This window comes from Lactuca serriola, chromosome 8 (assembly GCF_051521515.1).
Source record: "Lactuca serriola cultivar US96UC23 chromosome 8, Lser_US96UC23_V15, whole genome shotgun sequence".
In the NCBI taxonomy this organism is placed as follows: Eukaryota; Viridiplantae; Streptophyta; class Magnoliopsida; order Asterales; family Asteraceae; genus Lactuca; species Lactuca serriola.
The window spans coordinates 107,076,693-107,096,470 of record NC_136415.1 but is presented as its reverse complement, the minus strand read 5'-3'; the positions used below and the strand labels follow the sequence as shown (position 1 = coordinate 107,096,470).

The following is a 19,778-nucleotide window of genomic DNA, read 5'->3' as shown; positions in this document are numbered from 1 at the left end:
CAAGAGAAACCCTAGGGCCGATTTTATCATCCTCTCTCCTCTCTCATAATTGCCTTCTTGCTTGTGTGGTGTTTGTATGCCATTAGAGGAGTTACACTTGTGACTCTAAGCTCAAGAACCAAGACGAATCAAAAGGTTTCAAGCTAATTGTAAGAGGTAATTACTTAGATCGGTTCTTAATGTGTTAATTTCGAATTATGCATGCTAAATCTAGGGTTATAAGTTTTGGATGAATTGCATGTTCAATAGAGAAGCCTATATCCAAGCTTTAGGGTTTTGCATGAGCGCATAGGATGTTTTTTTTATTAAAACCCATCAATTATACGTGGCATGATCTGTTAGTTCGGTATCCTAGAGGGTAGGATAATATTATGTGATGTGTGGTATGATCCGTTAGATCGGTTGTTGTCTATAGACTGTTATGTGATTATCTGTTATATGTGCACATGTTTGTTAACGGTTGAGGCTTATCTGCTCTGTGTAAAGGCCAATAGAATTGGGCATTCCACCCCGTTGGTTGTGGGCCGTGAGTATTCCAACCCAAGGATGACTGGACTCATAGTATGTGGGCATTCGAACCTGTTGGTTGTGGGCCTGGGTATTCCATCCCAAGGATGATTGGACCTATAGTATGTGGGCATTCCAACCTATTGGTTGTGGGCCTGGTGTTTTCCAACCCGATGGTTGACTGGATCCATAGTATATTGTTATGATTATATGTGCATTGTTGCGGGTATGGGTATTTTCGGGGAACTCACTAAGCTTTCGGGCATACAGTTTCAGTTTATTGTTTCAGGTACATCAGAGGATCGCGGCAAGTCGAAGGCATGATCGTACAGCTCCTCATGATTTGTTTATGTTTCTGGGAAACTCTGATTTTATACATTTTGAAAACAGAGTTGTAATGATTTTGATGGTTTGGAATGATTTTAAAAGTTTTAAATTGGCTTGAATTTTATGGGTGTTACAGGTAGTGTCTAAACTTACTATATATGGAAAGATTCTCTTCACCTAAGTTTCAATTGGACAGAAATTTGGAATCATGCAAGTTGTATCATATGATGATTGAGAATTTTCATCTTTGGAAAATTAAGACTAATTCCTTGTTCACATGTATATGTGAGTCAAGTGAAGGACTAAGGGATTGAGTACACATTCTTGTGCACTGGTCAAGTCCACTACAAAGATCGATAATACTATTCGTCTTGATTTACTAAAGCTTAGTAAATATGGTTATACTTACAAGTTGAAGTATAATTATGAAACATTGGAAAAGTTACAATGTATGGCAGAACGAATGAGAAGAATCAAATTAGGTAGAAAGATAAAAGTTTCTCAAATCTGAAAAAATGGGAGAGTACTTTAGTATCATGTTTGTGATCATCTTAATGACTAAGAAACCATATCACAGTTGGTGCTTTAAGGACATCTTAGTGAATTCCTATGGATAAGAAGAGAATTCATGAATTGTCGGAATGGTAAAATCAAGAAGATGAGTCATACTTCGTTCCAAAACAATTCTTAGAGTCATACTCCAAGATTGTAAATTGAGTGACATATCTTAAAAGAAGGTTTATAACACTTGTCAAATGTAAGAGTAAAATGTTTTCTACTCTTGTACATTTAAAATTGGTAAGTTGTGATGTTTTGGATAAAACAAAGACCAACTAAGGCCAATTGAGTATTTGTTTGTCAAGGAATGGGTCTTGGAAAGAGAGTCTTATATGTCAAGAGGTCAGTAGGAGTCTTAAAGATTTTGAAAAAGTTTCAAGAACTAATCAAGAATAAAATATGTTGGTTATCATTAGCACACGACTTGAGGTTTGTAACCTATCGTGTTGATATATTCTTATTTATGTGCCCATTTTAGTTAAAGTTGGCTTTGCATATGAGTTCGGAGAGTTCTCAATTGGTTTCATAACAACTTGGAAGCAATGGCAGGACCTTGTGCTTCCAAGTGGCAAGAAGTTAAGACTGCACAAGTTCCGTCCATATGAGTTTGTATTTGTCACTAACCTTGTCTTGTAATTATGGTTTTGACAAATTCACATGGATAGGAACACATACACCATAAAATCTAAGTGTGATAAGGTTTCTCTTCGATTCATGAAAATGATGGTGAGGAAACGCTTTCACTAGGTAGATTTTAAGTAGATAGCAATTATAATATTTGCATTCTCAAAGTCGTTAGTGGAGCATGTGTGGTTAACCGACACACTAACATGGACTTGTGAGAAAAGGAAAAGGTCTAAACAATTGAGACTATGATTACGACATCCCTTTTCATAGTTCTGGAAATTGCTTAGACACACATGTGTGCTGTCTAAGGAAAGGTGTATGATTTTGATAAAGTTTTATCAAAGCATCTCATATCAGAAATCTAAACTTTGGTAAGAAATTTAATAAAGTATTGATTTCTACAAGTCCAACTGATTTCTGAGTATATATCAAAGCTAGTGGGAGCATAAGTGTTATGCTAATAATCATCATGTTAATGAGAGCATGATAATTATAATAAAGTGTTACAAGTTAGCAATGTTAATTATAGAAAAACAAAAGTTTCGATTGGGAAAAGTTGTTTTGCTATAATTAAGGGAGAGTAAATTGTACTTCATTACAATTCTAAAAGCTTAGATTGAGATTTTAATCATCTTTAGTCAAGGATATATATATATATATATATATATATATATATATATATATATATATATATATATATATGAATTTTGTGTTGGTATGGTTGAACATGAGGAAATTCCATATATATTGAATTCTCAAATTCGATTATGATTACGACAACCCTCTTCATAGTCGAATTATGAAAACATGGCAAATAGAAATATTATAGCAAAAGACTGGTCTAGTATGATGTCTTTATGTGAGACATCATGAATCGTGTCCTATATGCTTCAGATATAGGATCGATTGCATGTGCTATAATATTCATCTGTTCTAAAATTTTCCAAATTCCTAAGGCATTAAGAGGGAAAAAGTACTAGAATTGGATATGACTAAAATGATTTAGTAATTGTCGAGGACAATCTAATGGTTACCAAAGATTGGTTGCTCATGGACAATTGGAAGTATGGTGTAAATTTTTGGAAATGATCATATTAACATATTCTGAAAAGAGGCAACTGTTGTTCAGAATTGATAGTCAAAATGGGAATATGGAAATGTTTCCATAGGTGGAAGTTATTCATTAAATCTATGTAATATTAGAAAACTTAATGCAAGAAGGATGTTCAAAGCAATGTACTTTGAATTTGAGACTTTGTTTCCATGGAAGGATCTCCACTAGAATACTCTGTAATAGTTGTTGACAAGTCTTTGTGACTTTGTGCATAGTCATTACAAGAAGATCAATACATATAAGTTTAGAATCTAAAAGATTTTGGTAAATGGCAGGAATTTAGAATTCTTACATTTATGGTAAGGATTTGGGACTGTTAAATGAGAATCATTGAAATTATGTTCAATTGATCTATTCCACAAAGTAAGGATCATAGAAAGAAAAACCATAGTGTGCATACTTGGTGTATGGCATAACTATTGTTTGGACAAACATAGTGTGCATGCTTAGAGCATGGCATGACTATTTTTTTATTCAAGTATAAAGTTGATGATTTGAAACATTATGAAATGAACAATGTGTAATCAGTATGGTGATAAATAAAAGGTGTTCTATTTATATTCATAATTTTTGGGACCATATTAGATTCGATTATTCTTGTGTTTCACTGTTCGTGTTTTGACGTCCAGAATAACTAGGTCATTCTTCCCGAATGACTAAGTTATTCAAACCATCCATAGTCGATAATACATTAGAAGTAGGTATTAAGTCAAGACTGTCATGAAGTTGGCTTGTAGATGTCTAAGGTGTTGGACATAGCAAAAGTTGCTACAACATTCATGAGTGCTCATAAGTTCTAAGTATTGGATTAAACTCACGCTCATTTGACTCACTTCATGGATTTTATCATGAGTGATCATGAGACAATAATATCTTATATTCTTCAAAACTATAGATATGAGTTGCTGACTATGAGTTGGTTATACATTGATTGTACGAAAACGCATTGGTAACTCGATGTTATAAAACGTGCCTTTGTGTATGATTCAACAAGTAGTAGAACAAGTATGAGTCAAATTGTATCCATTCCTTTTACCCTTGTAGGGATAAAAGCGATATATGTGGGCCCCTCGATGATTTAGTGATGACACCCCTAAGTGCTTGGCCAAGCCTGGACTGATTTGATTTGTTAAATTAGTCGGTCGTCATAAATTGAAAATGGGGAAACAACAAATGGATAGAGAGAATGATTATAATCTATGTCTCAGTCCATATGATATCTAGAATGGAGGAAGATATGATCCCATATCTAATGGAAAAGTCATTGACTAGGTCAGAGTTCGACAACGGCTTTAAGTGCTACGATTGCTAGTCAGGTTTTGGAGTGATATGCAATAATAGTTTTAGACTTATCCAAGTGGGAGACTGTTGGATTAGTGTCCAAGTCCATAACTATAATTGGTATGTACTTAACCCGATTTGGCATGGTCCATTTGGGTTGCATGGCATCTGAACAATTGAATAGACAAAATGAGAAAAAGGATACTTATGATTTATCTTAATATATTATAAGTTCTACTATATTAATATGAAATCACATTATTTAATTAGTATTGATCAATAGTTAATTTAGAATTAATTTAGCGGTCAAAAGAACTAATTAAATATGGTCTCTTATATATATGGTGGGCCAAGTTCATTTAGGTTGGGCTAAGCTTTCATGGATAGTCCATGGAGTGTTTAACCCATAGATCCTATGGAAATGAAAGGTCATGGGTATTAGTGTTTACATGAATGTAACCCTAATCCTCCATACTATATAAAGAGGGCTATGGTTCATGAAATGGGGTTAAAGTGCTAGGCACTAGAGTGTGTATACACAAAGAGGGAAAACCGATTTCATGAGGGTGAACCTAAGTATCCTTATTCTCTAGTTATTCCAAGAGTTCTTGGTGTTGTGTGAACCATTTGAGGTGCAACACTTGAGGCAGTAGGCTCTTAAAGGTTCAAGACTTCAAGCTCCATCAAAAGGTATGTCATTCTACTAGATTCTTGTAGTATAGTTGCTTTATATTATGTTAGTTAGGATGAAACCTTGGAATATTGAATATTTGCATGTATAATAGAGAAAACATAGACCCAAGGTTTATAGGGTTGCATGTACACCATAGGAGTGTTAGAATGTTCAAAACCCATCAGGTTATTCATCATTGGTTTTGGTTAACAAGGAAAGGATTTGTTCATCGTCAGTGTGCAAGTCCTACTAAGGTTGGGTTTGATTATTTTACTAGAAGGTCATCTTATGTCAGAGCCGATTTATTTTGGGGTTCTGGAAGAACTAACCAAATCGTTTGGAGTGCCTAGAATGTAGTGAAAAGTGATTTCGAGGACGAAATCTAATTGAAGTGGGGGTGAATTGTATTGCCTGTATTCCAGATTGGTTAAATTTAACTTCTATCAAGGGCTGATGATGGAGTTTTTGGATGAAATTATGTGTCACTAAGTGGCCACGGAAGGCAACGATATGACAATAAGTATTTTGATCGCGTGAATTTTTGGACCACCACGGCGTGGCCAAGGAAGGCCACAACATGCCAGCTGATCAGACCCAAGCTTATGACTCTTTTAGGGTTCCCTTCATATTTAAACCCCTCTAAACTGATTTTAGGGTTCATTATCAGCCTCTAACCCCCCCCCCCCCTTCACCTTAGAAAACCCCAACCTTCATTCCTTGTGTGATTCTTGAGCTTTTTGGAGCTTTCTTGGTTTAAAGAAGAAGAGAAGAAAAAGAAGAAGAAGAAGAAGAAGAAGAAGAAGAAGATGATGATGATGATGATGATGAAGAAGGTGATTTTTTAGTGGAGCTTGCAAGAAATCAACATTATCATCACCTTATATTGTCTTTGGACCATTGTAAGTGTCAAAATTCCTTGAGTTATGAATTTTGGTGGTTAGATCTTGAATATTGTTCCATGTTCCTCATGTTTAAGAAAGTTTGGAGGGAAGGAACTCATAAAGTTGGCAACTTTATGACTTTCCTGAGTCCCAAGAGCATCATATGTCATGGATCTAGCATTTGGTAGAAGTTCTTGTCATTTGCTTAAGTTTTGGTCTTTAGAGCTCAAATTTGACCTAAAATGGATCTTAGACATGTATTAGACATACATGTATATAAAGCTTCTACCTTTATGATAGATCTGGTTTTAGAAACCCTTCAAGACTAGTTGGGTTAAGAAAATTTTCAGATTAAGGGCTTAATGGTTAAGATATTATGGATTTTGGCTTTATTTGGACATAGGGTTTGAGATCTTGATCTCTTTGGGTGTCTTAAAACATAAAGTTGGAAACTTTATCCATTTAGACCATAGTATGGACTATATCAGAGCTTTGGCACTCTAGGAATCGAAAAAAATAGCTTAATCCATTAAGCTGCTTGAAACCAAATGCCCACGGCATGGCCATAGGTTGACACAACATGGCAACTAGGAACTTCCCATATGTTTGGTTGGGTAAAGGCCACAACGTGGCTAAGGAAGGCCACGACGTGATAGTTGGCTAAAGTCAACTGTGGCTATTGACTTTGACCGTTGACCTTTAGCATGGGTTGACTATTGGTTAATCTTTATTTTTAGAAGGTAGACTTAGGGTTTGCCTTGTGTGGATTGCTTGGAGGTGTTTAGTACCCATCTTTTGGTGGTGAGAGCTGTTAGTTGTGATCGATGCGGTGTTGCGTGAGCTTTAGTCACACTCGTAATTCATGTGAGTCTCCTTACTATAATCGGGGGTCGAAGGCACCAATTTCAGCCCACTAGTTTATGTCATATAGGGAGACCAGGGGGTGATCCCTGAAATTTGTATGAAAGACCTAGAGGTGCCTCCCAACAAATTATATGCATGAACAGGGACCAGACCCTGACAGTTATATGTAGTATGCAAGTTGTCTTTGTGATACTTACATGAAAGACTAGGAGGTGACTCTTGGTACTTGTCTGTAATACCTAGGGTTTTAGCTCCCGACCTGGCAAGGAAAGACCATGATACGACTCATGCATAATGACAAGACAATGGTTGATACATATCAATCTCTATTGTATGTATGGTATGTGGTATTTTGGGGAACTCATTAAACTTAGTGATTACGGTTTTATGTTCATGGTTTCAGGTACTTCTCTGGTACGAAAGGGAAGGGTCCGATGTGATTGCACAACATCCCCCGACGTTTTCCAGATTAGCTTTTTATGACTTTTACTCTGATGTTTAGATTATATAGTTACTTTGGTTGGTTTTGGAAAAAATCGTTTGTATTTTTTATGGTTTTAAAAATGAAAATTTTACTATGAATTTTTAGGATGTTACAATACTATTTCACAAAGTAATATATTTTTCATTACATAGAAATTGAGGTGAAAACCACCACTTTTAATTTTTTTTCTTGTTTGTTCAGTATGTCTTAGAACATAAACATACAACTTAAAAAGATCTCTAAATCAAAAGGAATAGGAAATCAAGGAATTCGAGGAGCTTATTGAATAATAATTTCTATTAACAAAGGCCAACAAACAATTTATAAGGAATAATTCATTTTTAGTCAAAGCACCATCAAGCAATAATGAATTATAATTGATGATGATCTTCCTCTAATTGAATCTTCTGCGCACTTAGCACCATAACAATATGAATCGAAATATAGAAGCCTGAATGTTTTGAGTATTTTCAAATCATAGTGCGTTTGTTAAAACACTATAAATATAATAATCAATTTTTTTATTTTTAGATGTAACAGTTCTTTCTCTAGCATGTGCAGATATTTGAGAGGCTCGTCTGTATAAATCATAGTGCACTAATAGAAGATCATTAGATGTAGAATGGCATGTAGTTTATGATATAATTTTATAAATTATTAATAATATTTCGTTTATTTTGTAGATTTATTAGAAATAAAATGAACATAGGATTAAACAATAAACAATATTTATAATAGTTCGATATATTTTCAAAACACAGCATTAACTAATAGTAATTAGTGTTACAGATGCAGGTTGGTTAGTTTAACCGATGTAAATACAATAAGTTGCTTTTACTTTTTTTTTATAGTGTTATTTACATTCGTTCCCTTTATAACATTATACTATGACATCTACCAAATCACAATTACATGATTCATAAAAGGTCTTTACAGTAAGCAAATTGTCAACTAATTGCCTAAAACATATTTAGGTAGTGAAATTTTTTAAAATAAGGAATAAACATGTATTTAACATGTGCATCATGGAGGAATCATATAATTTACTCTTTTATCACTTAGCACTAAACTATGTTTTTTCATGTATTTTGCTTATTTTAAACTATTAAGAAAATATAACGGTTTTCTGTGTTTTACTTATTAACAGTTTAAAATGTATATAATAGTTTAATCACTATAAACATATTAGTACTTTATTTTACTTTTTGTTATATATTTTTTATAGCTTAAGTTTAATTTAAAACAAAGAATAGTTGAGCTACTAGTTAATATAGGCCCAACGACTCTTCTTGAAAAGGTCCATGAATGTGGACCAACACCATGAAATGTGGCATGGACTCAATCATGACCACAATCCGGAAAATTGCATTGGAGCAGTCCATATGTTTACAAACCTATAGTTTCCCACCATATATAGGTGCTCTTAGGGTCTGTACTTTATATTTGACCGAAGAATTTGTTATATCAAGTTGATATAATCCTTTGTAATTGTATCGTAAGGCGCATTAACGGAACTGTTGTTTAAATAACAGAGTTCTTATATTTTCTACATACATAGAGCGCAGTAACAATTCTAGGATCTTCAAGTCATTGTTTTTTATTGAAGATCTCGCGCTTCGTTTTCTCGAACTTATTTCATTCCACATCAATATCTTGGTAGAACACCTTCCGGAAATCTTCCATATGCCTCATTTGTAGACATAATGCAATTACCAAGGACCCATCTCCATCTTTGCCATGAAGAATCAAAGAATCTCCATCGGAATCATGTGTTCCTGGACCCATATGAATCTCCTTCCCCCATCCAAAATCGGCACCATAAATTGGCAATGTTAACCAACTTATCACCCCAAGATTTGGATTGCCGTAAAAATGCTCTTCCCCATTTGATGTTGGTTGCAACTCTCGGAACAGTGATAAGTCTTGCTGGCTCTTTAGAAAGTCTAAAACCGAGTGCACGTACCCATCGTCCACCTTTTCAATCACTTCCCTTATTTTACACGAAACGTATCCTAAAGGTTTTGAAACAATCTCACCTGAGAAGCCGGTGGCAATGGCATTGACAATTCCGTTTCCAAAGTACTTTCTTGGCAATGGTGGCCTCATTTTACTTCTAACATCAATGCAAATAGCCAATGCAGTTGGCTGCTCTGGTTTATGATTACGCGCTTTGCATGCAGTTCTCCATATATGTGCAGTTACAGTCTCATACCGTGTAAAACCACGGCTTGTGTCACTCTTCTGACCATTATCAGCTTTCCTTCGCAATTTTTCTACTTGGGTTGCTGTTAATTTCAGCATTGTGACTGCAGTCTCCTTCTCAGATTCCTTTTCGTTACCAGATTGATCTATAAGGATCGGTGGAGGATCGAACTCTGCATGTTCAGATCTTGAGATCGCCCTTGGAGGTTCCCCAGCTCGCAGAAGTTTTCTGTCGAGATAAGGTGGCGACTCCAGTAACTCACCTCTCGAAATTCTAGCCCATTCAGACACAAAATGAAGTGCACTTTGCCCGTCAGCAACAACATGCGATATGTTTACACCAAGGCTAAACCCTCCACAAACGAACCTTGTGACTTGCAAAACTAACAATGGGATTTCTTCAAGAAGTGAACTTTGGTAATCTATTGAAGGAATAAGTTGGTGGTATATCGGAGATGGTAAAAGACTATCCAGATCAATAAGTTTCTTGTCAGTGTACGCTTCTGTGAACTGCGCACCCGCAGCATTACAATTAAGTTCCAAACGGCCTCCCGCAATAGCAGATAGCCGGCCGGCCAGCGGGTAGAAATGAACTAGGGTACAACTCAGTGATGTTTTTAGGGTTTGTATAACAGTGACCCAATCTTCAGGGGATTGTGCGTAGAAGTAAATGGTCGGGACATGAGTGGTGACACCAGTTTGGTCAAGTTCTGATAAGGCCAGCTTACCGGACCATGTTGGCTCGGCTGGTCGAACCATGCAAGAAGTCTTGTTGGAAACCTTCATTTTGAAGAAAGATAAAACTACACCAAAGAAGAGTTGAACGTTTGCGGCATTTATGGGCCAAATGAAGCCATTATAATGGTATGACCCTAATCTCATGCTTAAATAACTTCGGATAAGGGCACAGATGGAGAATGCATGATTGGGAAATATTATGTTTGTTGCTTGTTAACAGGAAAATGACATATTGATGATACACTCGATAACCCTTTTGAAAGGCCAACTTAATTACTCATTAGTTTAATTCGGAAAATGTAACTATATATAGGAAACGTAAACTAAATAAAAACTAGTTTAAACTTTATTTCAACTTAATTTATAAAAAGTATATAATAAAATTAAGTTAGCTCTAACTTCTAACTTTTTTACAACAAACATTAATTATTTATATGAGAATAGTTTTGACATTTAACAGCAAAATTGGTCCCTATGGTCTAAAAACTATAGATAGAATTAAAAATTTTATAACTTGAATAGAAATTTTGCTCCCTATGGTCTAAAAACTATAGATAGAATTAAAAATTTTATAACTTGAATAGAAGTAAAGATTTTTTGCGATTTTATTCTAAAACACTAAAAAAGACTATTATACCATTTTATTTTATTTCTTACATTTCTTTTAATTTATTTTTTTATTTTATTAGAGCATCTACAACGGTGAGTTCAATGAGAGAGTTGAATGAGGTGGCAAGTCTAAGTGTCATTCAATAGATGAAACTCTACCATTGTGAGATGCAACATTGGCATTCAATGGATTTAGAGTTCAATGACCATTGAACTCTTCAATGGGAAAAATGAAAGTTTTTAATTCTTAAATGTATAGTATAAATTACATTTTGTAACATCCTATTAAACTTTGTAGAGTTCAATACATTGTAGAAAAAAATGATAGAGTTGTATGGATTGTAGAAAAATAATGTGACAATCCATTGAACTCTATGGAATTCAATGCATTGTGGATGCCCTTAATCTTAAAACAAATTAAACCCTCCACCTCACCACATTCTCTCTCTTACTTTCTCTCTCCCTCTTAGACATATGTATGTTCGATCATCCTTCATCTTCTTTCTAATCTCGTTCAACCAAGATTGTGTTTAAAGCTCAAAAGTTGAGAAGACTTTGATCTAACATCTCTTATTCGAATCATATATGAGATGGAACAAGATCGAAGTATCACAACAGAATCCAATGGTTGTTGTGTGTGTCCGATCATCGTTCATCTTCCCCACTCTGGTACCAACGAAAAATATAAAGATAGAAAATTGTCAATGATAACGGAAGATGAATCATATATGTAAAACATAGCAAATCATCAATATAGATGAACCATATCTGTATATCCATCTATTCTGATAAGTTTTCCTGGATTAACACATCTTCAAAGATGAATAATGGTGTCGGGAGGTAGGACATGAAGTAGATGAAGAGTTTGTTGGTTGAACTCTGACACTTATAACTCCACATCCTTCTAACAATATCCTCTCCCATCTCAGTTTTCTAATCACCACCCGCATATTCTTCTTCCTTGAATATAAAGCTTCTTATTTCATCATCTTCCATTGATTTCATCCAAAAATTGACACATATGTGTAAATATGTGTGTGTGTGTGTGTTTGTGTTTGAAGAAACGACCCAACTCGATGAAAACCCAGAAAGAAAAAGAGAGTGAGGCGCTTCAAGTTGTGTTTGATGTTCATAGTTATTCCAGATTAGAGACAAGGATTGGGAGGGGGAATTGCTCATCGGTTGTTTTGCTTCTTGGGTTCACGATGAGAGAGACGATGGAGTGTGGATTCACTTCTGAAATTGTTTTTTTTTTTTTTGAAAGGAGAAGTGTTTATCAGATCTGTAAATATATGTGTGTTTGTATTGATTTTTTTTTTCAATATATACATCAACACATGAAATTTTGTTTCCTCTGCTACTTGCTACTGCTCTTATTGTTCTTCTTAAAAGGATCATCAATGGTGATGGGAAGTTGTGTGTGCTTGTTGATTTTCCATTGTAGTTCTAATTTGATTTATCTTTCTAGCTTCATTAATGAAGTTTTTTTTAGGGATTAGAGAAAATGGATGAGAAAAAAATCGTTGGATGGAGTTTTTCAAAGTGTGAAAATTAAAATATTGTTTGAAAAACTTAAAGACCCTGATGAAGATCATATTGGGTTAAATGTCTAGTTTGTGTGCGTGTGTGTGTGTGAGAGCGAGCGAGAGAGAGAAAGAGAGAGAGAGAGAGTGTGTGTGTGTGTGTGTGTATGTGTGTGTGAGAGAGGGGGAGGAGGTCACTAGTACGGTGGGCAGGATGTTATATTTTCTTTTTTATAACTAATGAAATGATAAAATAAATCAAGAAAATGTATAAAAGAAATAATAAGGGAAAAATCGTCCTTTCAGATTTTCCAGGGAACAAAACCACGAGATATTTTTAATTTAGGGATCAAAACCACAAAAAATTCTTGATTTTGGACATTCAATGCAAATCAGAATCTTTTTGTACAATATCCATAGTTTTTGTGAAACCACAAGGACCAATTTTATAGTTTTGTCTATTTCAAATTTAATGCTTTTAGATGAGAATAGTTTTGAGACAAAATTGCAAAAGTGGTCCCTTTGGTATGCATTTTTTTCTAAAGTTTAGTCTAAACCTCGAATTTTTTATTTTTTATTTTTGGTTTTCTGGCCCTTTTGTGCTAGTTTCATTACGGATTTGGTCCCCCGGTAAACTAAAATGACTGCAATACCCTTAGGGTATTTATTTTTCATCTTCCTTTATTTTTTTTAAAAATCTAATAGTTATTTATTTATTTTAATAATTAAAAAAATGCACACCTATACCTCTCTCTCTCTCTCTCTCTCTCTCCCTCCCCCCCTCTCTCTCTTACACACACAAACATACACATACACACAAGAGAATAAATGTCATAGATGTACCATATCATTCTTCACAACCTAACATCATACAGCCACCATGACCTTGAAACTACTATTCATCGTTTTCTATACAATAGGATCACCATCGCCTTTCCTGTTGTTCATTAGATTCAAACCCCACTATCATCTTCACAATTGAAAACCATCACAACCATCAACCACTATTATTATTCATTATCTCTAGCACTAAAAATTCCATGTCCCATAATGGAGAAATCAGGCAACAATCGACACCACCATCATCTCCTTCAACACCACTTCTCTACTCCACCCTGCCTCTTTCTACTCTCTACCATTACAAAACTATTGAACAAACCCTTTCCGAGTCCCATTCCTCTATTCTCTATGTACCATTAACAGTGAAGACTTCTTAGAGAGCAACGAGAAAATGGCGAGGGAGCAAAAAGCTATGATTCGTTGATGTGTTCTCTTTCAAGGCAGCCTACATGATGAATATGTTGTGTTTACCCCCCTCATCTCCTATAATTTTACCAAACCTCGAAGGTTTGGTGATGATTTTGTTAGACGAAGCATTCCAAATGTTTCTCGGATTGTAAATGCTACATCCCGAAATTTAGGTCAAAAACTATGGATAGTCAAGTTCACAGTAAATCTTTTGGTAAATTTAAATCATTGAGTTTTAGTGCATCTTATGTGAAATATATGATTTCATGTCAACTATTATAAGATACCATATATTATCTTATTTCCAAATATGTAAGCTAACAAACGAATCAAATAGCTCAAACTACAACAATAGTTAATGAGTCAGAAAAACTGAAATTTCGTATTAAGCAGTTGTGAGCAATACAAACACTTTAGTCTCGTAGTATATACTTCCATGTTTTCGAAAATATATAAAACATCCAACACGGAGTTCTTATGCAAAATATATGACCGTTTTTAGAATCCAAAACCAGTATAATACATATTTTCTTCAAATCACTAAAATCGTTTCCATCAATTGAGGAACTTGCACCTCTAATATGGAAATTCTGAAAGCATTTTTGGACTCAGCCTATAGCCTAATATTTAATTTCATATTTGAAATATTTTTAGTAAAATTATTTATAAATGTTGAAACATCAAACGTTTTCAGATTTATTAATCGTGAAACCTTAAAATATTTAGTTTAACATGATTTTAATTATTGGTTATGTATTCAGGAATAATATATAAATCCAAATCCGATTGATGTGGATTTTAACGATAAAAATAGCCTGACATTCATAAATTCGTGAACAACTATATATATATATATATATATATATATATATATATATATATATATATATATATATATATATATATATATATATATATGGAAACGATCAAATGAGAACACCTAAAAGGTTGAGAACGCGAGAACAAGTATATTCATTTGTGATTCCATGTATTCATTTGTAGAGAAATGATAAATTTTTACGCACAATCAACATGAATATGCTTTTTCTCTTCAATTGAAATTAAATGCGTAAAAATTTATTATTCCTCAACAAATGAATGCATGGAATCACAAATAAATATATTTTGTTATCGCGTTCTCAACCTTTTTAGTGTTCTCATTTGATCCTACTCCTATATATATATATATATATATATATATATATATATATATATATATATATATATATATGTATATATATATATATATAAAGAGAGAAAGAGAGAGAGGGAGGGAGAGAGATAGAGAGAGAGAGAGAGGTCCAGGTGTTTTAACTAAGTATTGTGTTATTTTATGCATGATTGTGGACCAATCAGAAAATAATAGAAAAAACAATAATTAAATAAATCAATAAGGGTAACTAGGTAATTTGAGAAATAACTTCCTCAAATACTCCCTATAATTTAGCTAGTTACGTTGATTTTAACCTAATTCCCCCCTTCTATAAACGTCCTACTGATCTGATCAATCTTCATCACCAATCAACTACTGACCTAAAGCTTCCAGGTGTGCTTCGTCTTTCGATTTGTGAAGAGGGAGGAGTCTCCGGGTCGACGAGAACAAAGGAAAGGAAAACGTGAGGACCTTTGGGGTTTGGCTAGACCGAAGTATGAAGAAGAACGAAGCAGCAAGCTGCTGTCAATTCTCGATGGCTGAAGTCGTAAGGAGGTGAGCACCTCTGGTGTTCGAATGATTCGAAAAACAGGGAAGAGGCAACGAGAGTTGTCGTCGACCTCAGTGGGTGCAGAGAGGGTGTGAAAGGGAGGTGTATGGGTTTTGTGTGGCTACGGCTTCGATCGTTAGAAGGTAAATGGATGGGGACTGCTCCGACAGCCTCTCTATTCTTCTTCTTCTTTTTAATTTTTTTTATTCTTGACAAAAATTGATGAATGGAATGCATGTTTGGGGTTATTTTAACAGGAATTGATAGGGGAAATGGGTGTTTGAGTTCATTGTTTGACAAGGGAAGAGGCGACATTGAATGAGTTGTTCTTGGCAGGAAGCGATATAAAGAAGGGAGAAGGGAGAAGTGAATCATCAAACAGGTAAAGAGGTTTTTTTCTTCTTTTTTTTGTTTTGATAGAAGTCAAAGAACTTAGGTGGGTGTTCTCGGGTTGCTTAATCGACTGCAGGGAAGGAAGAGAGCTCGTCTCTTGATGTCTTGGTAAAGAGAAAATGGAGAAGGAAAGGAAGAAGACATAGATGATTGAGTGTTGTTTTTCATTTTCTTGAACAATCAATAGATGGAATGGAAGCAACAAACAAGTCCATGATGTTGGTACTATGCATTAGAATGCCTTGCTTGTTGTTTAGTGAAACTTGTAGCCATTCTAATTTTTTTTAAATGAATGCTTTTATTTTTAGTTTTTTGCAATTGCCTTCAACCTTATACTCACTCATATAAAAGGGTTTTAAACTTGGTAAGAATAATTTTAGGGGTTTTAAACTTGGTTTGAATCCAAATTGGATTGAAAGATTTGTTTAGTGGGCAGTAGGCAAGTTGGCTTTCTATTGGAATTGAATTATGAATTCCAATTATGTTGGAATGAAATCACGATTTCTAATTCTGCTGGAATGGAGTATGTATATCTTTCTCACCGATTTATGCATGTTCTACAATTCTTGTTTATTGGTTTTGGTGCAATTCACAAGTCCACATATTTTTCCAAAGAAATTTAGTTTTTTATTTTTCATTTGCTAATGCATTATTGGAATCTAAACTACAATTTTGTTTTGTTATCATAGAAGTTGATGCTTGAAGAACGGACCACAAAATTGAAAGTGATTATAAGCAACATTATTCTTTTAGAATGTATCAGTGTCGTTGTTAAATTTTGATATTTTCTTTCCCGTTTTGAAAGTTTTTTTAGTTTTATTCTTTAACAATAAATGTAATTCTTAACAATTGTTACCCGTATTCTATAAGAAATAATGTATTTTTTTTTATTCGTCAATTGATTGTTCAAAAATTTGTTATTCTACAAGAAGTTTTTAAAGTCATAATCTAGAAATTGGTTCAAGAATATTTTTATTATTAATGGTTCACGAATATTTTTATTTTTGAATATACTCATAAACATATTCTGTCAAAATGTCCGAATTAAAAGAATTATAATTCGAAAAATCGGATTTTTAAAATTAATAGAATCTAGGACCTCTAAGAAAATGCAATTTTCCTTTATTAAATCTATATTAAATGACTAAATTACCCTTGTAATTAATTAAGATGATATTTTTCAATTATATTTAATTCAATAATATATATTTATCACTTTCTTAAAATAAGTAAATTTGATTGGCGCACATTTATGCATACAATAACACAATAATTAATTTGAATAGAATAACCTAGGCCTATATATATATATATATATATATATATATATATATATATATATATATATATATATATATATATATAGAGAGAGAGAGAGAGAGAGAGTTAGGTTCAAATGTTTTCACTATCTATTGTGTGCATATAGGATTGATTCTATATATATATATATATATATATATATATATATATATATATATATATATATAAGAAATGTTTTATGGATAAATACAAAACATATTACTAGACTTTTATATATATATATATATATATATATATATATATATATATATATATATATATATATATATATATGTTATATGGATAAATGCAAAACGTATTACTCGAGTTTTGATAAAAATATACAATATGAGAATCATACCATTCATATATGTTAGACAAAACTTTAAAAATGGTCCCTGTGCTTTTCGAAAATATCAAGTTTAGTCCCTAAGTTCAAAAAACCTCACAGATGGTCCTTGTGGTTTCAAAACTTTTAACATTTGATCCTTCTGGCTAACTCCGTTACTATTTAACCGTTAAGTCAGGGGCATTTTTGTCATTTCACTACACAGGGACCATGTATGAGGTTTTCAAATACTTTTTTTTAAATAAATAAATAAATATATAATATTTAATATACAAGGGGTCCCACCCCACCCTCTCTCTCTCTCTCTCCCCCTCTCTCTCTCTCTCTCTCTCTCTCTCTCTCTCCTTCATTATTTACCCTTACCATAAATCACAAAATCTATCAAAATCCAAATTAGAAAAGAAGCACTAATCAGATCCTATACCCACAATCACAAACACCTGCACCATAGAGACTGTGAAATCGCATACACAGAAATCCAAAATGATGGGGGGTTGAGTTGCAGGTTTCAGAAATGATGAAGGAGAGGCGGAGTTGCAGGTTTCGCACACAGTCATCGCTTTGGTTTCAGATCTTCGTTTTTTGGTTTTTGATCTTTGTTTTGTTTGTTCATAGCAAGGAACAGCAGCTGAAACCGGATTGATTCCAGTTTACCCAACCTTAACTTTCCCACATCACTACTCAATCGCCACCGGATTATACCCTGCTTATCATGGAATCATATTAAACAGATTCACTGATCCAATTACAGGCGATAACTTCACAACGAGAAGTCGTGAACCCAAATGGTGGTTAGGCGAACCCATATGGGAGACCATCGCGAACCAAGGGCTGAAAGCGGCGACATATTTCTACCCTGGGTTCGATGTAAAAAAGGGTTCTTGGGATTGTCCTTTGAATTTCTGTCCACCGTATAACGCTTCAGTCCCGTTTGAAGAACGCATCGATACTTTTCTCCATTATTTCGATTTGCCAAATGAAGAAATTCCTGCTTTCATGGCGTTATATTTGGAGGACCATGATTCTCAAGGTCATCTAGTTGGCCCTGATGATCCTCAAATTACAGAAGCTGTTAGTCACATCGATGGGTTTATTTATTTATTTATTTTAAAAAAAGTAATACAAACCTCATAAATCGGTGGTACACCCCCTTGATCGGAAACCGGAGATCCCGTCAATTTCTTCAGTTCACTCCTCCTGTGAAATACTTGAGAGGGATGAAGATGATTCAGTCGTTTCCGGGGAATAGCGAGATAAAAATGGGGATAAGGTTGGATGTTAAGAGAGAGAGAGAGAGAGAGAGAGAGAGAGAGAGGGTGGGGCCTTTTTATTAAATAATTATATATATATATATATATATATATATATATATATATATATATATATATATATATATATATATATATATTAATAGAGACAACCTCATAAATGGTCCCTGATATTGAAATGACGAAAATGCTCTCACTTAACGGCAGAAAACTGACGGAGTTAGGCGGAAGGACTAAACATTAAAAGTTTTGAAACCACAGGGACGATCCATGAAGTTTTTTAAACTTAAGGACTAAACTTGATATTTTTGGAAACCACAGGGACCGTTTTTGAAGTTTTGTCTATATGTTATATAATTAAAATTATATAACAATGAATATATAAATATTTATATAAATCATATATATTTTTCCAAATACCAATTGCTACATATGACAATTTAGACATTTATATTATACAGAAATCTCAATTCTTTATATATCTTATAAACAAATTATGAATTATATTGCTTCTAGATCTTATTTAAAATACATACAATATGGATGAGACAAATAATGAATTATATTGCTTCTGGATCTTATTTAAAGTACATACAATATGGATTGAGAGAAAAACTTACATTCAAATGAATTACACATAATACATAGCACCAATGGTACAATAGTATTCTATCAAAAATCAATAGAAAAGTCGTAGTACAATCTAAAATCTATTAACAAATTTCATTTGTACACCAAGTACATCAGCCATGTCCCTCCTTACACACATACTCTATCTACCATTTTTGTACATAACCCAAAGGCACATTCAAAAGACTTCACAGATGCAAGACACACCCAAAGTCATCAAACCCAACAGCCCTATCGATCACTGTGAAACATCGACCCAAACATCCTTCCCCTTCACCCTTCGGTCGGGAAACGACGTCATCGTCTTCGTCACTGCTGCTGCTTGCGATATCCGACCCTTCGCTGCTTATTCCTTCAGTATAGCCAAACCCCAGAGGTCCTCCCCTTCCCTCCCTCCTCTTCGGCCTGATCGACCACCGACGCGACTTCCCTTTGCCTACAATCGATCCGAAGTCATCCGATCTCTAGTTGCTTCGTGTTTCCTTCGTGATTTAGCCCGA

General features: G+C 34.0%; 1 protein-coding gene and 1 pseudogene across 1 annotated transcript; one reads left to right on the top strand and one right to left on the bottom strand.

Annotated features, from left to right (window-relative positions):
* Window positions 1–8,951: 8,951 nt before the first annotated feature.
* On the bottom strand, window positions 8,952–10,304 carry LOC145069341 (spermidine hydroxycinnamoyl transferase pseudogene; annotated as a pseudogene).
* Window positions 10,305–15,324: 5,020 nt separating this feature from the next.
* LOC145067257 (nucleotide pyrophosphatase/phosphodiesterase 1-like) lies at window positions 15,325–18,514 on the top strand. The gene is made up of 5 exons (XM_079014439.1): window positions 15,325–15,344; window positions 15,641–15,721; window positions 15,920–15,954; window positions 16,041–16,096; window positions 17,996–18,514. Exons 1-5 carry the CDS (start codon window positions 15,325–15,327, stop codon window positions 18,512–18,514), a joined length of 711 nt encoding a protein of 236 aa, XP_078870565.1.
* Window positions 18,515–19,778: the final 1,264 nt, after the last annotated feature.